The sequence below is a fragment of the Neofelis nebulosa genome, chromosome 16 (genome assembly GCF_028018385.1).
Source record: "Neofelis nebulosa isolate mNeoNeb1 chromosome 16, mNeoNeb1.pri, whole genome shotgun sequence".
Lineage (NCBI taxonomy): Eukaryota > Metazoa > Chordata > Mammalia > Carnivora > Felidae > Neofelis > Neofelis nebulosa.
The window spans coordinates 19,110,786-19,129,735 of NC_080797.1; the positions used below are offsets into that span (position 1 = coordinate 19,110,786).

General features: G+C 43.5%; 1 protein-coding gene across 1 annotated transcript in view; it reads left to right on the forward strand.

The window, feature by feature from the left end:
- GRB2 (growth factor receptor bound protein 2) overlaps nucleotides 1-18,950 on the forward strand; it is a 73,766-nt gene that overhangs the window by 43,612 nt on the left and 11,204 nt on the right. The window contains exon 3 of the mRNA XM_058705101.1: nucleotides 17,043-17,140. Coding sequence (XP_058561084.1) covers nucleotides 17,043-17,140 — 98 coding nt within the window. The remainder of the gene's footprint in view (nucleotides 1-17,042; nucleotides 17,141-18,950) is intronic.

An 18,950-nucleotide genomic window follows, 5' to 3' on the forward strand; every position in this document is an offset into this window, starting at 1 on the left:
TAACTAGCTTAACTTTCTCTCCCAGAGGTGCAAACTATGACCTTGACAATGAAAATTCAACTGTAGAATATAGCATTTTGGTTCTAGTCAGTTCAGATTTGACAGCTTAATCACTACAGGTCTGTTGTGTGCAACCAGTTGTGACATTAAAACCCTTTTACTGCATGGAGGGGGTTATAAAGGCCTAACCAGAGCATCCTGCAGCTGCAAACAGGAGTCATACCTGAGTTGATGGCAATATGTCAGGTCATTTGGGGGGAAACTACTTGTTATTGTTGACAAGGGAGGGAATCCCGTATGGCTGCTTCCCTCTTGCATTTCCAGGCAGCACGGATTAGTTCTGCACTCAGTTGGTTCTGTGGCTAGGCCAGAATCGGGGGGGTTGGGGGCACACAAGTTTCCCGCCTTAAATGCCACATACAAGCAGGAAGTTGTTCTTGTAGTCTGGAATTGAGGGTCTGACGAAGCCATCGTTCGCATTAATACATCCTATTATTTAGTCCTCAGTCCCTGTATTCTCTGCAGGTTGTGACATTTCCGTGGGACGAAAATGATGATTTTCCACACAGAACAGTGTGTAGGTGCTTAGAGAAAGAAAACTAACAGGAGAGCAAGGCTGGGCTTGTCATCTCTGATGGTCCCCAGCAGCAGCTTGGTCGTTCCCCAGTGGCACCGCCCCCCAGCCCTCCCTGCCAGCCTGCTCTTTCTAGCGGTGCAGGTGCCTGAAAGAGGCCACAGAGCTAGTTAATTACTAGAGAGGGAGGCCTGTGCTCCATCAGCAAAAGGAGCGGTAGTCAGTTTAGCCTGTCTGATAACAGTGGCCGTTTGTCTTGAAAGTTGTCCCATCCTGGACTCTCGTGTCCGTTTTCTTCATGAAAGTGTCCAATTTGAGGTCTTTTAAGACTTGTAATGTCACTTCTGGAAGTTAGAGAAAGCTTAGTAAGTAAGTGACTAAGCGTGGGTCAGGGTGTACTCGTTAAAATGGAGTATTTTCATAGATTCTAAAGTTTGTCTTCACGTTATACCTGTTTGAATTGGTGTCTGAAAAAGTAATGTCAGTTTTGTCGATTTTTAATTGTATAGCAATTAAAATATGACCTATGTTTTCAAAGAACTGAGGGATTATCCCTTTTACCGTTTTATAGATTTTCTTTCTTTTTTTTTTTTTTAACTTATGGTGGAAAATACTTTAGCTTTTAAATTAGGTCACCCTGAGAAGCCCATGATAGGACGCCAAGTTTTCTATCACACCTTATACTGTACTATGTTCCCTATCCCTGCAAATGGGGATTTTGCACGTGGAGGAGTACATTCTTAAAATAATATGTATGGACTTTCAAATATTTATTTTAGAGCTTTTCAAAACCTTCAAAATCCCCCTACCCTACTCTAAATTTCCATCTCCTCCTGCCTGGCTTGCTGCAGTAGCTTCTTCCTGCTGCCAGTTTTGTCCCCACAAAAGCCAGAGTCGTTCTCTCTGAAGGCCTGCCCAGGTCTCTCTCCGTGACCTCCAGCACCTCTGCTTTGGACATCCTCCCTGGGATTCAGTGTCTGAATTCTAGGCTAACCCCCAGGAACCTCCACTCATACCCTTCCCTCTGCTTAGAATATCCCTTCCTCACTCTTACCTGTGTCTTCACCCCACCCGCCGCCTAGCTAAGACCTCCTCATGCTTAGGTTTCGGTTGAAGTGTTACTGCCCACAGGAGCTTTCCTTGACACTCGTCTCTGCGCAGGATTAGATCATTTCTCCCTGAGATGTGCTCTCCTACAAAGTGCCCTAAACTTTTCATCATATAATTTATCCTACCTGAAGTTATGATTCCCTTGCCTTCCCCACTGTCTGTTCCTTGCAAGTAAGGATCAGTTCTTTGTTGTGTCTGACTCAAAGTGGGCACTCGCTGCATACTTGTCTGCTCCCTGATTATTTTACTAGGATAGGACCCTAAGAATGGTATTACTGGGGTACTAGGTATGAAAATTCAGATCTTTGCTACGTATGGCCAGGTTCCTTTTCATAAAACCATAAAAGCTCTCTTTTTTCCTACTCCAACACCTTTTTTCCTACTCCAACCGGTAACTTTTTCATCTTTGCCAACATGATCATCCACAGGGAGGGGAGATAAAGGGTGGTCTGTCAAATGAGTGACAGAAACAGAAGACTTGGAGTGAGCCACTGGATCTGGTTATCCCAGGCACGCCTGCATGAAATCCTTGAAGTCCTCGAAGATTTCTGGGCTTTAGGACTCTTTGGCCCTTTCGCCAAGTGGAGGCAGCAGCGGAGAGGACAGCTCGACTTGCCTGTTAGGCGGTAGTTTCCCTGCAGTGGAGTAGCGCACCGCCAGAGCGGTTACCTGCAAGAGGTGACTCTGCCTGATGGAGCCACATCCAGCTATCCGGTGTCTGTAATTCCCACTTGTCATTTAGACACGTGACCGCTTCATCACCGGAGGATAACTTGTAACCCGGCAGAGGGTCACAGGCAAAATGTGATAAGGTAACAGTGGCCCCTTCTTCTAAATATAAGAGGGGAGATTCGTTTGTTTACCATATCCTCTGACATACTGAGTTGCTGTACCTTTAGGTTCTTGCTCTATTCCTGGACTCTTTGAAGTTGTCCTTTTTATAGTTCCCAGACAGGAACTGAATTTTATACATCAGCCATGCGACTGATTTGGAAACCGATAGCTGTGGGTTCCATATTCAATTCAAACTCAGCAATTTCCCTTGTCCCACATTTTACTTACTCCCTCATTATTTACATATACAGCTCCCTTAGTTCATAATTGTTTCTGAGGGCAAGGACCATGTCTGTCTGGTTTTTTTTTGTTGTTGTTTTTTTTTTTTTAATTCCCATTTTAGCTTCCTAGCATAATGCCTTCAGTGTAATTAGGACACATAAACATTCACTAAAGTGCAATTCAAAGTGGACAGCTACTGTCAATTATTATGACCATCTAGTAATGACCAGGTAACAGGCTCTGGATTTTCATACCTTCACCCTCTTTCTCAAAAGTTCCCAAGAACTATTTGGATAGTAAATAGAACAATCATTTGGCTGCTTAAGAATAAGGTCCTCCTAAAGCAAGGCTCTTTTATAATTTTCTACTCCCAGGTTAGTTGGTAGAAATTGGATACTTGTATTCTCATTGCCACACAACAAATATCACTCTGTATAACAAAATATCTTTTTAATGAGTTCCAAAGGATACATACAACTGCTCTTGAGAGTAATTTCAATCACAGTCCTGGGAGGAAGCACATGACACCCTTAATCCAGCTAATTGGAGGAGACTTCATTTATTATTATTATTTTTTATTTTAGTTCACAAGCAGGGAGAGAGGCAGAGTGAGAGAGAGAAAATCCCAAGCAGGCTCCACACTCAGCACAGAGCCCGACGTGGGGGCTCGATCCCACAACCCTGGGATCATGACATGAGCCAAAATCGAGTTGGACACTCAGCCGAGCCACCCAGGCGCCTTTAATAATGAGACTGTTTACAAGGTGTAGACAGGGCTTCTCTGGGAACCACAGGGGATGGTGCCATGTCAGAGCAAGGAACTGGGTTGCCATCAGAGGCCTGCAGAGAGTGGGACAAAGGAAGTGAGGGAAGTTACCAGTTACCTGGGGGAGAAAAAGATTGTGTCAGAGGGGCTAAGACCACAGTTGAGGGTTCAAGATTGTCCACAGAAACGCCCAAATTGCAAGAGACCACTGAGAGCGTGAGAGCCTGTAGAGGAGCCTGTTGATGGGGTCCACACAGGTCCAGGGACGAAAAGACAGAGAAGGGTGTCAGCTGGATCTGGAGAGACAGGTGGAAGGTACCAGTACAGGGGTACCATCTACCTTTTAAAATTATTCTTGGGCACCTGGGTGCTCAGTCAGTTAAGCGTCCGACTCTTGATTTTGGCTCAGGTCATGATCTTAAAGTTAATGAGTTTGAGCCCCGCATCGGGCTCTTGAAAACAGTGCTGAGCCTGTTTGAGATTCTCCCCCTCTCTCTGCCCCTCCCTGACTTGCACTTTCTCTGTCTCTCAAAATAAATAAATAAAAATTTAAAGAGAAAATAAAATTATTATTTTTACTCATGGTGTCTTTAAAAGAAATTTGCCCAGCAGTTCCACATAGGTGCTTTTCTAAAATGCTTTTCAGAAAAAAATCAGTGGCTGAGACACCACTGAACCACATCTAAATACCAAGGCTTTTGGGGAACCTGGGTGGCTCAGTTAAGCATTCAACTTCAGTTCAGGTCGTGATCTCACAATTTGTGAGTTGGATCCCTGTGTCGGGCTCTGTGCTGACAGCTCAGAGCCTGGAGCCTGCTTAGGATTCTGTCTTCCTTTCTCTCTGCTCCTCCCCTGCTCCTTCATGTTCTCTCCCCCCCTCCTTTTCCTCCTTGCCTCCCTCCCTCCCCCATCCCTCCCCCCTCCTTCCCCCCTTCCCCCTCCCTCCTCCCTCCTCCCTCCCTCCCTCTCTCTGTCTTAAAAATAAACATTAAAAAGAAAAGTTTCATTACCAAGCCCTTTTGATTCCACCTCCAAAAAATGTCTTGAATATGACTTCTTCCCTCTACTGTGCTGCCCCTGCCTGTGTCATGGGTCCCCACAACTATAGTGTCATCACCTGTCTTGCCACCTGTCTTCCCTGCACAATGCAGCCAGCAAAGTGTCACTTTTCAGTACCTTATTGTCATCCCTAGCTACCACTTCTCATTCCCTGATTTGCACACAGTAGCTCTCTGCCCACAGCATCTGCAGAAAGACCCTTTGGCTCTCCCCCCAAATGCCACTCTGATCACCTCCCCTAATGGCAGACTAGATAGTTCCTGTGTTTGTTTCCTCCCTCAGATTATACTTAGCAGTAATCCACATTTTCACCTTAGTATTGTAATTACCTGCCTGACTTCCTGCACTCACCTCCACCATGGGAGTAGGGAGTAGGGATTCCCCACTCTATCCAGTACCTCTGTGTCTGTCTTGTGTTACACACTGGTCTGATTTAGAGCCAGATTCACTGCTTTGGAAGTGGAAATGCATTTGCAACTGGCTTTTTTAGCTCAGAATGTTAACATGCTAGGTGTAAGGACCCCTGGCCTTGAGTTTTTAAGAGACCTAGATCCTTACATGGCTGTCGGTAAGTAGCTCAGTGGCTATTGGTTTTGGTGTTTTTGTGTTTTGTTTTGTTTTTCTTTCAGTTACATTTTCTGAGGTAGCTCTCAGGTAACAATGTAAATCAATAGATCTTAGTTCACATCTTGAATCAGTTAAGCCTTAATTGAAATTTAATGAACTCTATTGTCCTTAGTTTTTTGGAGGCAGGGGAATTTCTTGGTAGCGCCTGTCCCTGTTGTGTTCATGACACCGAGGCAGTGAGGAGCGAGTAGGTCTTAGACACTGGAATTGGTGAATGGGCGCAGGTTTGCTCATCCTCAGAGAACAGTGACTCCTGCTGCTCTGGCTTGGCTGGCTTTGTTTTTTATTTTGTTTGGTTCTTTGAGGGGAGGGTTGTAGAAATTGACCTAAAATTGAAAACGTTCTGTTGTTAGTAAACAACATGGAAAAGACAGTATCTTTCTTGTTGTTGTTGTTGTTATTGTTATTTATTTGGGGGAGGGGGGTGCATGTGCACCGGGGAGGGGTGGAGAGAGAGAGAGGGCTCTGCTCTCAGCACAGCTCATCATGTGAGATCATGACCTGAGCCAAAGTCAAGAGCCGGATGCTTAACCGACTGAGCCACCCAGGTGACCCAAGACAGTATCTTTTACAAATATATTATTGTTAAATAATGAGCTATAGTTAGAGATTGTTTTGGTTATTTCCAGTTGGGAAGTTCTGGTACGGCTAGCAAGGTTTTACTTTCAACTTAAGGAAACTTAACCTGTCATTTTTAGTTAATGGCAGCCAAGTGTGGCCAAGAGAATAATCCATCCCCCGTTTGTTTGACAGCAAGTTGGGAAGTGTGTTCCTTCCACTCACAGTTCTGCATGGGCTGAGGAGAACTAAAGATGCAGACAGAGCATAACCTAGTTCACACTTGATCCAGGAAGTTTTCCTGTGTCTTCTAAACTGGACTTGGGTCTTTCTCTTCAGTGTTGGGAACTCATATTTTCTGTTGAGTTGGTCCTTGCTGTAGGTAGTACCCATTACTACCTCCTCTCCCAGCGTCTGTCTCCCTGTGTTGCACTAGCAGGTACCAAACTCCGAGCTCCTGGGGAGGGGTATGCACTGTCTCCTTCGCTCCCCTAGCTCATGGCCTGGCACTCCTGCGCATTGTACCTGCCTAGAGCAGACCGTCATTGCTGAACTCTTCAAATGCGCAAAATTTTCTCTCTTGAAACTCTCTGGTATCTATCGCTGTCCCTCTCCCTCCCCCATCTCTCCCAACACCCTGCCGTTGAAATTCTGACGTTCTGAGAGCGTTTTACTTTTCTGTTGAGCAGTCAGCTACACCAGTGTAATACAACTTCCATGAATCACAGAACACAAAAGACAATTATTTTGAGTGGAAACTCTTGGTACCCTTTTGGTAGAAAGAGTTTATTTTGGGGTATTGCCTGTGCACTTAGGTTTCACTGCCTCCAGGTTTATCTGGGTGGAGTAATAGCACGTAAAGTGTGAACTGCCTTCCTGTTTTGTTGAAATGTCACAAGCAGCTTTTAATGACAATTGAACCTTAAGGGGTTGAAGAAAGTGTCTGATTTGTTTTTTGAGTACTTAACCGTTGCTCAGAGAAAGAGAAATATAATTTGATTAGCCTTCTTGATTGTTCATTTTCTTATATATATAAACATAAAGGAAGTCTTAACATTTAAAAAAAAATGCATGAACTCTTAATATAATCAGTGTGTGTGTGTGTGTGTGTGTGTGTGTGTGTGTGTGTGTGTCTAATCATTTTTCTCTCCACATCAATCTAGCTGCCATTCAGCGGAAGAATAGTTAAGTCCGAGGTCTTCTGGACTGTCTCGTATAAAAATTTTTCTGGAAGGGTTGTAGCTATAAAACAATACCCTGCAAAAGTCTGTCACAAGTCAGACATGCAGACTGAAGCAGGCATGTCAGCATTTCAGGAAGTGCTCCCTTGCTGAAAGGTATTAGTCTGGACAGTGTAGCCGCTACACTTCCTCTATCCCTGTTCCATCCAGTCATCACTCCTTTTCTCCATTCCATACTGAAATTTCTCCTCCCTACCCACCCATTCCCATATACCCGCCTTATATCTTTTTATCTTGGGGAAAGTAACAGCAGATAGTCCTGTGGAAAGGATTTAGCATACCCCCTTTGAGATCTTCACATGGAAGTCTTTGGGCAGCGGTGCCCAAGTAGGACGGCAAGACTGACTGCCTGATGATTCTATTACTTGCTTTACTTACTTTGCCTCTCCCTCCTTGGGGAAACAGACTTGTGATGGTCAGGCTTCTTACTAGGGTCTGTTTAAGAGGCTGTTGTTTTTCATCAAGGAATTTGACGGTGGTGTATCATCTGTGCTGCTCCTTAGACGAGCTAGCTCTGGGTTATGGTATGCGTTACTTATAACACAGCCCCCATATACAAGTCAGTTCCTCAAAATATGCTAGACACCATTCTAAGCACTATGAGGACCACAGATGGAGAATTGGGCACAGAGCCAGTTTCAGGGTATTTGCAGTTTATTTTAGGAGAGGGCCAAAGCACACCCGTACACAGTACAAAGTATAGTGGTAGATAAGATGTTATAAGCGATTATGTTACTGTTGAGCATGATCCTCCCTTGACTACTATAAAAGTAAAACAGAGAAAAGTTGACCAAGGTGGTTGTAAGCTCTGAACTGAATCTTTAGAGCTTATCAAATAGATAAGGAAGAGAACAGTCTAACCAAAGGGAAGTACGGTGTGTTTAGAGGTTGATGAGTTGACTTGCTTGACTGAACTGAAGGGTTCATTTAGAGAACTAAGTGGGTAGGAAGGCAGTTAAGTGGGTGATGGCCAAGTTATGAAAACTGGAATGCCAAACTAAGGATAACTTGAATCTGTGGAAGGCTACTCGGTACTTTTTAAAGAGAAAAACAGTGGTGTTTCAACTGATTTGGAGCATTCAATACATTGAGGTCAAACTAAGGCAGCTTTAATGCTTGGGCATTTGGTACGCCTCAGCCTCCTGATTCACCACTGTTCCCCTTTCAAACTGATCTCCGTTGGTAGCAGCTGTTTAGAGAGGGTACAGAAATCGAGCTTGAGCAACAGGGAAGAAGATACTATTTCTGGGGTACAACTGGTTCATATTCAAATGGCAGTGTAAAAGCGATGAATGATTTTTACCATTGGAAAATTTGGGAGTTTGAGTGTTTTTTTTCCTCCTTCCCTCCCTTCCTCTTTCTCTCTCAATTGTTTAAAGGGCAAAACGGAGCCCCTTTCACCGTGTGTCCCTAGTGGTCAGACGGTAGGCTCAACTAACAAATGCCCATTGGATTTCTTTACTTTGATAAATGCAATCCTCTCTTAAAAGAAAATCACATAAAAAAGTCAAAGATTTCAGACTCCTGGATCCCCAAAGAAATGAATCTTCTAGAAATATCCTTCTCAAAGAGAACTAAAAACAGCTTTTCTTGGCACAAATGTTATACTTTTGCTGAGAGAGGTCCTCACCGTAAGGTAAAATACCTCTTCTTTTGGTATCTTTATGTGAATACTTTTTTTAATGAATAGGCCTTTTTTTTAAATGTTTATTTTTGAGAGAGAGAGAGAACACTAGAGTCGGAGGGGGGCAGAGAGAAAGGGGGATAGAGGATTCGAAGCAGGCTCTGCACTGACAGCAGCAAGCCCGACACTGGGCTCGAACTCACAAAATGTGAGATCGTGACCTGACCCGACGGACGTCAGATGCTTCACTGAGACACCCAGGCGCCCCTGAATAGGCTTTCTTTAAACCATTTATTTATTTATTTTTAAGTAAGCTCTACGCCCCATGTAGGGCTTGAACTCATGACCCTGAGATCCAGAGTTGCAGACTCTGCTGACTGAGGCAGACAGGGACCCCTCTTTCAACCATTTAATAAATAAAACGGTATAGTTTGATGTTTACACACAAAACTTCATAAATGCATTTCGTTTTTCTCAACTTTCTGGTCTCTAAAGGCCGACTGCCTGTCAAGTGTCTTGACTGGGCCGTAGGTTCCCCGGCAAGTGTTGAAAGGAGCTGTAGTCCTTCAGCCTGGAGACTGACCTGGTGGCTGAACTTGGAGAACTGTTGCTCTGAGTGTGCTTGGGTAAACAATTGAAGGTTTCTGTGGGACCAGGAACCTTAATTATTAAACTGCCTTTAAGTTGGTCATCTCATCATTAAAAGCTGAATAGCTTATCTACAGTGTGGGTGTTTTTCGTGATTTGGCACACAGTAGAGCAGCCAGCCTAACTGAGATGTTTTCACATTGACAAAACCCATAACAGACGGAGCGGTGATTGCAAAGCACTTACCTCAAGTGTTAGCAGTGAATCAGTGCAAGTCTGAGACCGAATCCATAATCCATGCAATGGGAGTCTAAAGTTGAAGAGCATTCTAGGAGTTTCCAATAAAATACTCAACAGACAGCTGAAGACAACTGATTTAAAAACAAAATTCTTTTTTAACATTTATTTTAGAGACAGAGCACGAGTGGGGGAGGGGCAGAGAGCCGGAGACAGAACCTGCAGCAGGGTGCAGGCTCTGAGCTGTCAGCACAGAGCCCCACACGGGGCTCGAACCCATGAACCATGAGATCGTGACCTGAGCCAAAGTTGGACACTTAACCGACTGAGCCACCCAGGAGCCCCTGAACACAACTGATTTTTAAGTGGCTGTCCCAATGCAGTTACCCTAGCCAGGACCCTGTCAAATTTTTTAGGGGTTCAAGCCTTTTAAAAGCGTGTATGTGCATCGTGTGTGTGTGTGTGTTCTCCCTTTTCTAAGAACTTCAGGTTAATATGATGACCAGATTCTTGAAATCTGTCTTCACATCATGGCAGTTTTTTAGTATTGTTCCTGTAGCATTGATTGACCTTTGAAGAGCAGAGGAAACTCACTGGCTTTTGTTGAATTTCCATGATGCAAGGATCATATAGAAGTGGTATTTTGGGGACCTTATGTGTAAGAGCCTAAATATGCAATTGTTCCTGTCTTTCATGCACAAGTGCTCTTACATAAGTTGCTCTGTGAATTGATACAACTCTGGATTGGCCTACTGGTCCATAACTGCACTACATACCTATTTTTTAAAAATCATGTTTTTTGTTGTTTATTTACAAAAAACTGAATATGTTCAGGCAGGAGAATAGCCCCATATTTCAAATTACAATCTAAACTAGCAGTCTATAAACAAAATACTTATCTATCATTTTCCTAAAAGATACCTTTTTCCGTAATTTGTATAGAAAGTTGAGTACAGTTCTTGTCTTCCAATATTGGTATAGAAGAGATGGGGGAAAAGAATTAGCTGTTATTGTAACCCTTGAACTCCGCATTTAAAATCTTTTTTGAAGTAAGCCCAGAGTCTTGTATTTGTGTGTTTTCAGAATAAAACAAGAATCCCTGCGCTCTGTTAATACGTGTCCTGCTGGTGCCCACGAACAGCATTACATGAAATTTAGTAGAGATAAAATTCAGTCCCCCTAGGATTGCCACCTTTTCTATGATCTGATGCTGCTCATGTGTAAGGCAGAGTTAACTGTTGTGAAATTTGTCCACTAAGACAGCTGAAATGTAGCTCTGTACTGATTGCTACACTGTTTATCACATTTTCTCATGAATCACCTCAGTAACCCCGGGAGGTGTAGGTGTTACCACCACTTTACAGGTGGGGAAACCAAGATTAGAGAACAGGTCATTTGCCCAAGACCACATAGTTCACTGGTGAGACTGGAATTTGAACTCATGTGTTCAGCCCCTTGAATCCAGATCAGGTGGATCCTAAGAGGCCTGAGACTGAAATTTTTGACTTGACCTCCCTTTCCCTTTGCCCTCCCTCCCCATCCCTCCACCTCCTCCTCCCGCTTGGAAAGCTTTGACTTGGTATAAATGGAAATTTGCATTGCTTTAAGAATGGTGTCAGATTGGGGGTGAGGACAGCAATGAATAGTATCAAAATCACATAATGGAGAAACGTAGAACCACGTGGTGAAGAAAGCTGTATTTCTGAGAAAATTTTTTTCATAGAGTAGTGATAGTAAGCTATGATTGTGGGAGTTTCTGGAGTCTCGCTGTGTTGTTTTCTGCTTCCCTGTGTATTTTGGGGGTGAGAAGTTTGTGCCCAAAGTGTATGAGGAAGCCCTGGTGTGATTTTCTGATGTGTGAATTGGACCAGAATAGGACTCTGTTCTCTCGACTGAAAGATTTCTCACTATTTTTTCTTAATTAAGTGAACTCTACCCGCCACATGGGGCTCAATCCGATGACCCCAGTGTCAAGAGTCTCCCATGCTGTACTGAGTGAGCCAGTCAGACACCGAGTATTTCTTTTAGTTGAAGTATGATATGCATACAGAAAAGTTCATATATCCTAAGTACCCAGTTGAGTGAATTCTCACAAACCAAACATACCCAGGTAGCCAGCATACAGTCAAGAAACAGAACATTAACGACACCTCGAAAGCCCCTGTTATGTCCCCTTCCGTGGACTGGAATGGTTTTAGGTGTCCTGTATAAACCTCACATCATTCCTCATCTTTTAGGTGTCTTTCTGATTTGGTTCTGACATTATTTTCAGTCTTTGTGCCAAAAAGAGAAGAAAAAGAAGAAGAAAAGTCACTGAAACTTGTCACTTCCTCCTTTTGTAATCTCCTCTCTTGATCAGTTTGCTTCTGTTAAACTAGAGTGTTTTGTGTGGCTACAGAGTCATAATCTGAGGGATTATGAGAGTTAATAGAACCTGCAGCTGTGAGGTAAAAGCTGAAAATATTCCTTGGAATGTTCAAGACTGATTGAAGATTTGATTGCTGAACTCCACCATCTATTTTCTTTAAGAGGGAACGAGTGAATGCGCTTGCCTTCCATCGTGGCGAGTGGTGAGAGGGGCGCTTCCTCATTCTCAGAACTCTGATCAGACCTTTTATTTTTTTTTTTATTTTTTTTTTTTCAACGTTTTTTATTTATTTTTGGGACAGAGAGAGACAGAGCATGAACGGGGGAGGGGCAGAGAGAGAGGGAGACACAGAATTGGAAACAGGCTCCAGGCTCCGAGCCATCAGCCCAGAGCCTGACGCGGGGCTCGAACTCACGGACCGCGAGATCGTGACCTGGCTGAAGTCGGACGCTTAACCGACTGCGCCACCCAGGCGCCCCAGACCTTTTAAATTGCTAGCGAAGGATGCGAGTGTTCTTGTAAATCCTTAGGAAGTTAAACGCAGTCTTTACAGGTGCAGACTCCTCCCCATATGGTTCTGGTCCCCTTGTCTGCTCCACTGTGGACTCACTTCAGTTATTTTGTGTCCTTTGCTGTTTTAAGCATTTAGATGTGTAAATAAAACTTAGTTTGTAAATATGTGTTCCATCATCCCAGCTGCAGGCTTGCGTGTGGTGCTGAGGTACCAGTGAAGCCGCTGGGTGGGAAGACCTGGTCCGTGCCTCCCAGGGTGGCCCGGGCTGGCAGATACACTGTTTCTCCTGAGCTGTGCCTCCAGCGAAACCAGTCTTCTAAGTTCTAGAGTAGAGAAGTTTAGAGGCATACACAGCAACATTTTGACTTTCTGGTAAAGTGATATTCAAGGTGATAGAATGTTCCAGAAAACCAAAAATTTTAACTATTCACATACATTAAAAATAATCTAAGTGCATCAATTCCATATTTCCCTGCCTTCCTGGGGAGAAAATCATACTAAACACCAAGTAATAATTTTGTTTTGCAGAAAAAACCGTAGTTCTGAATTGCTGCCAAGTCTGAGAGTTGTCCCATAAATTCTTTTGTTAGGGGGGAGCATTCTTCAGGGGGGTTGCCTTTAGTAAAGGTGATAAGAATGTGCAGCTATATGAACTGGTGTGTAACATAGTTATCCTCTTCTGCGAGGTTATTGGTCACAAATTAAAACTGGTCCTGGGGCGCCTGGGTGGCGCAGTCGGTTAAGCGTCCGACTTCAGCCAGGTCACGATCTCGCGGTCCGTGAGTTCGAGCCCCGCGTCGGGCTCTGGGCTGATGGCTCGGAGCCTGGAGCCTGTTTCCGATTCTGTGTCTCCCTCTCTCTCTGTCCCTCCCCCGTTCATGCTCTGTCTCTCTCTGTCCCAAAAATAAATAAACGTTGAAAAAAAAAAATTTAAAAAAAAAAAAAAAAAATAAAACTGGTCCTTTTCTGGCAGATTACCTTATTCTGTTTTGATGCCCAAATGGGCCAGAGCCCCCTCCTTGTCAGCCTGATTCTCCTCTTTTTCCAAGAAATCTTTAAGGTAGAGAATGCATCATTTCAGGAATTTTAAAGACATTTTGAAAAACTCTTATTCATAGGCCTACAGGTTTATTACTGATATTATTAATTAGGTAATTACTGGGCCACATTTTTCTATAAGCTCTTCTTTTTGGTAGATAACAGAATACTGCCTTTTTTTTTTTTTTTTTTTTAGTGTTTATTTTGAGTAAGAGAGAGTGCACATGTGAGCAGGGTAAGGGCAGAGAGGGCGGGAGAGAGAGAATCCCAGGCAGGCTCCACGCTGTCAGTGCAGAGCCCCATATGGGGCTCAATCTCATGAACTGTGAGATCATGACCTGAGCCGAAATCAAGAGTCCGTTGGACGTTTAACCCACTGAGGCACCCAGGCGCTCCCTTAAGCAACTTCTGAAATCGCTCCTTCACCCTCATGCTGTTGAATCTTCTGTGACACCGGCATGTTATGGGCTTCCACCCGAGGTCACCGCATCTTGGGTGACACTGGTAGAGTGACCTCACTGTTCAGGGATGCCAGCGCTATCATGGTAGGGAGCACCTTGGGAACACTTATCCTCAGTATGGGCTGTGTGACGGGCTAGCAACAGAATCACTGCTGGCTGCTGCCACAGTTCATGGTCTTTAAAATGCAGATTTCAAAATTATGAATGTATTTTACATGTATTGGTTTGTAACGTTGCAGTATTTAATAAAACTTAATGATTGGTTTAAAAGGGAAAACAGGGGCGCCTGGGTGGCGCAGTCGGTTAAGCGTCCGACTTCAGCCAGGTCACGATCTCGCGGTCCGTGAGTTCGAGCCCCGCGTCGGGCTCTGGGCTGATGGCTCGGAGCCTGGAGCCTGTTTCCAAGTCTGTGTCTCCCTCTCTCTCTGCCCCTCCCCCGTTCATGCTCTGTCTCTCTCTGTCCCAAAAATAAATTTAAAAACGTTGAAAAAAAATTAAAAAAATAAATAAAAATAAATAAATAAAAGGGAAAACAGTAATCAAAAGTTTTCATCGCTGAAACTGCTGGGATTTACCAGTAGCTGGTTTTTTAGAGCTATTCACATTCATTAACTCTTGCGGGATTTGCCCTCTTAGCCTGCCCGCTGAAACTGACACCTAGGGCCAGAGGCTGGCGAGCGTCACAGATCAGCACCAGGACTGTAGAACGCGTCAGGTTGTAACTTCTGTTCAGGAGTGAATTTGCTTAGAGCTGTTGCCGATGCAGCTTGGCTGTTTGTTGGGTAGCTGACCTGTCGAAAGTTGTGTCTTACTTTGGAATGTCAGTCCCGTCTTCCTCAACTTACAACTATCACAAGTCAAAAACGCCTTTAATATGCCCCTCACCTACGAAAACATCATAGCTTCATCCAGACTACTTTCATTGTGCTCGAAACACTAACCTCTACTTGGGCAAAATCATGTAACACAAAGCCTATTTCCATAATAAAGTGCAGCTCGTTTCACATCATTTATTGCAAACTGTACTGAGAGTGAGAAACAATGGCTGGGTGTGTCTGGCTGGCTCATTCAGAAGAACGTGCTCCTCTTGATCTCAGGGTTGTTGCGTTCGAGTCACACGTGGGGTGTAGAGATTACTTAAATAAAAACAAAAACAAAACTTGAAAACCAGAGTGGCTGAATGGGTACAGAATGGCTGTCAGTGCATTAATTAGTGGCCCTCAGGCTTGCATGGCTGACTGGGAGCTTCAGCTGCTGCACATCACAAAAGAGAATAGGACCATGTATTGCTAGCCCAGGAAACTATCACAATTCAAAATTTGAAGTACAGTTTTTTCCTGAATGTGTCACTTTCACGCCATCGTAATGCCAAAAATTCATCAGTCGAACCATTATAGGTCAGGGACCATCTGTACCTACACATCATGCACTCTGAGCAGTCTAAGTTCTAATTTGATAATGAGTACAGCATCGTTCAGCATCTTGAATAAATCATTTGGTGTTTTGGTTGTGGTTTTTATTTTTTAGAGAGAGCGTGCACGAGCAAGGGAGGGGGCAGAGAGAGAATCTTTTTTTTTTTTTTTTAAGATTTATTTTATTTTTAGAGAAAGAGTGTGAGAGAGCAGCAGAGGGAGTGAGAGAGGAGACAGAGGGAATAAGAATGAGAATATCTTAAAGCAGGCTCCGTGCTCAGCACAGAGCCTTAACACGGGGTTCAGTCCTACAACCCTGGGATCATGACCTGAGCCGAAATCAAGAGTCGGATGTTCAACCGACTGAGCCACCCAGGCACCCCTTGAATAAATCATTTTGTAAAGAATTTTACCAGCTTTCTTGGGGCGCCTGGGTGGCTCAGTCAGTTGGGCGGCCGACTTCAGCTCAGATCATGATCTCACGGTCCATGAGTTCGAGCCCGGCATCGGGCTCTGTGCTGACAGCTGAGAGCCTGGAGCCTGTTTCAGATTCTGTGTCTCCCTCTCTCTCTGACCCTCCCCCGTTCATGCTCTGTCTCTCTCTGTCTCAAAAATAAATGTTAAAAAAAAATTTTTTTTTTTTTTTAAAAAGAGCATGTGACTCTTGATATTGCAGTTACGAGTTAAAACCCCACATTGGATATAGAGATTACTTAAAGAAAAAATAAACTTTAAAAAACATTTTTTTAATTAAAAAAAATTTCTTTACAGAACTTTGTTGTATAGTATAGACTAACTGCCACTCTGCTGGTCCATCTACCTTTTCTTGTGTTCAGCATTTTGGAGTTGGGTTCATGTTTCTATTTTCTCTTTTAAGTCATTAAAATGCCTTCTGCTCTTTACCTTTTGTTAGAAATCTAGAATTCAGAGGTGGCTTTTATACTCTATCTGTTCTCTTCTGCTCCTTATACTGTCATGCAGTATCATGGTCCAGCCTATCCATGTAAACTCTCAAGGAACAGTTTGGGATCTGAAAATCAATGTGTGATTCACTAGCTCATAACCTTGGGTAGTCATGTCACATTTGTAGAGGATGTTTTCAGTCATTCTCTAAATGCCGTGTTTCGGTTTTATGGGCTCTGGATCTTCCCCCTGAATTGGGCTGGGTGGTGTGCTTCCAGCATTTTCTAACTCAAACGCATTGTGGCCTTGAGGGTGAGTGAAGTGGGATTTGCTGTGCTTTTTCATTAAAAAACGATTCATATATGAGGACACAAGGATGTACGTACATGACACACCTGTTTGGTGGCTGACCTGGGATTGGATCTGTGATTCTGGAGATGGGTTCTAGAGAAGTCTTGAAGTTCTTTGCTGCTGCTTCTCCATTCTGCTGTTCTGCCTGCTTTCTTAGAGAGCATCCCTGTAGGGCTCCCTTCATTCTCCAGCATCAATGCCTGCTGTTGTCCAGAATCTCCTTTCCCAAACTGGTACTTTCCCCTCTCATTCTCCCATCTGCATCTAAGGCTTAATGCTAGATGTTTGGGGGCCCCAGACTCTCATTTTCAGAGACCGTTTCTTTTTTTTTTTTTAACTAGAATATATAAGAGGTGGCAATAACGTTGGTTTTCTGAATTTACGTGAAGTTTTACGTCCATGTAACTGATCATACTTCAAATAACACCTTATACAAACAAACCTAAATGGCAACATGCATTGTCTTAGTGGCTGCCTTTTTAAGAATGATAAGGAGGAAAAAAAAAGAAAAGGAAATGATTGATCTTTTTTCCCCCTTGTTTTCTTTCTTTTCAGGTTTTAAATGAAGAATGTGATCAGAACTGGTACAAAGCAGAGCTCAACGGGAAAGATGGCTTCATTCCCAAGAATTACATAGAAATGAAACCACATCCGTAAGTTGGGCTCTGCTAGTCTTCCAAGGGTCCCATCTTGGAATGGGAATGACCCATCTGCTCATTTCAAAGAATGTTTTTAAAATTGAGATCCTAGAGATAATAGTCGTATTTTTTATCTTCCCAGAAAATTAACAAAGCATGTTGATTTTGCATGTTAATAGTATGTAATGATAATACTCAATAGTAGTATGTTTTAGACTGATAATAGTTGCTGGTTATCTTTAATGAAGCAATTGTTTCATTTTTGAAACAGTAGTTTATATACTATTACATAATAATAGTACACATTTTGGATTGATACTGTCTGTGATCTTCAAATAATAAAAAAACAGTAATGCCACTCCAGGATTCTTTTTCACAAAACCCCTGGGGCCAGAAGTGTTTTCTAATTCTACATGTTTTGAGTTTTAGAAAGGGTACTTACCACAGGGTCTTGTTGATACATTTGATTACCCTGTAGGACTTTATCTTAATAATCTTTGTATCCCCAGAGCACAATGCTTGGCAGTATAATAGGTTTTCAGAAAATGCTTAGTATCACTACCCTTGCCTACCACTCAGTGTTCCTGCATTAGAGAAAACAAAATAATCTCCCTACTCCAGGCTCTTGAGAGCAGTGAATTTTTTTCTCTTTTTCTCCCTAGGAACCTCCCCTCCCCCACCCAGTTTATACTAGTAGGTGACATGGTGGGACCCTGGGAGCCCATATAGACCACAGCCTTCCCACCGTCACCCACCATCTCCTTCACTGGCCCTGCTCCTCCCTCAGAAGCAGTCTCTTCCATTCCTTGTACATCGGTGGGAATTGAGGCTTCGTACTCAGACTAGCGTGCCATTGAGACACGAGGGAGGAGTCAGTTGTGTCTACTTCGGTTAACACAGAATGATAAGAAGCCCTTTAGATGATTGGACCCACCTTGAATAGCAGCCCAACTGTCCCTCTCCTTCACTGTCACTGCTCTCATGGGTGCCCGTCATTTCTTTCCTCTCCCAAGCACTAGAGCGAAGATCTTACCCCATCTAATCACCCACCCGGCTCGGTGTCACAGAGCCCGAAGGGGCCCTTAAGATCATCTAGTTCATTTCTCTTTATCCTAGAAATTAGGGAAGCTATTTTTATTTCACTGCTATAATTTCAGTAACTTATAAATTTAGTTCTCATTATAAAAGACATTGTAGGAAACTCTAGAGTACATGAGTTTCTCTCTACACACATACCCCTTTCAGAGGTGACCACCACTGGCAGTCAAGTACAAGCCAAATGCTGGGCGCCTGGGTGGCTCAGTCTTTAAGCATCTGACTTTGGCTCAGGTCATGATCTCACAGTTGGTGAGTTTGAGTCCCACATCGGGTGAGCTTGTGCCCTGCTCTGGGTAAAAACACAAGCCCCAGGTGAACCTCACTTCTCTCTCTCTCTCTCTCTCTCTCTCTCTCTCTCTCTGGCCCTTCCACACGTGCACTTCCTCTCTCTGTCTCTGTCTCAAATAAATAAGAGCCAAATGCTAGCCTTTTTTTTTTTTTTGAGTAGGCATTAAAAAAAAAAAAATACTTCCAAAGGTGTCTGTGGAAGAGATTCCTGGACCCCTGTCAGTGGATTACTAATACTCCTTATTTGAAGTCCCCATAATATTAGATCAGGGGTTTACGAACAGCCATGCCCAGGTCACTAAAACATAGGCACAAATGGTAACGACCAAAAAACTCCAGAAGATGAACACAAGACTAGTACAGATGTCCTGGAAGGTATACTAAGGACAGCTTTGCATCCTTGTAACCATTTAGTGTCAGTATTTGCTTTGGGGGCTGT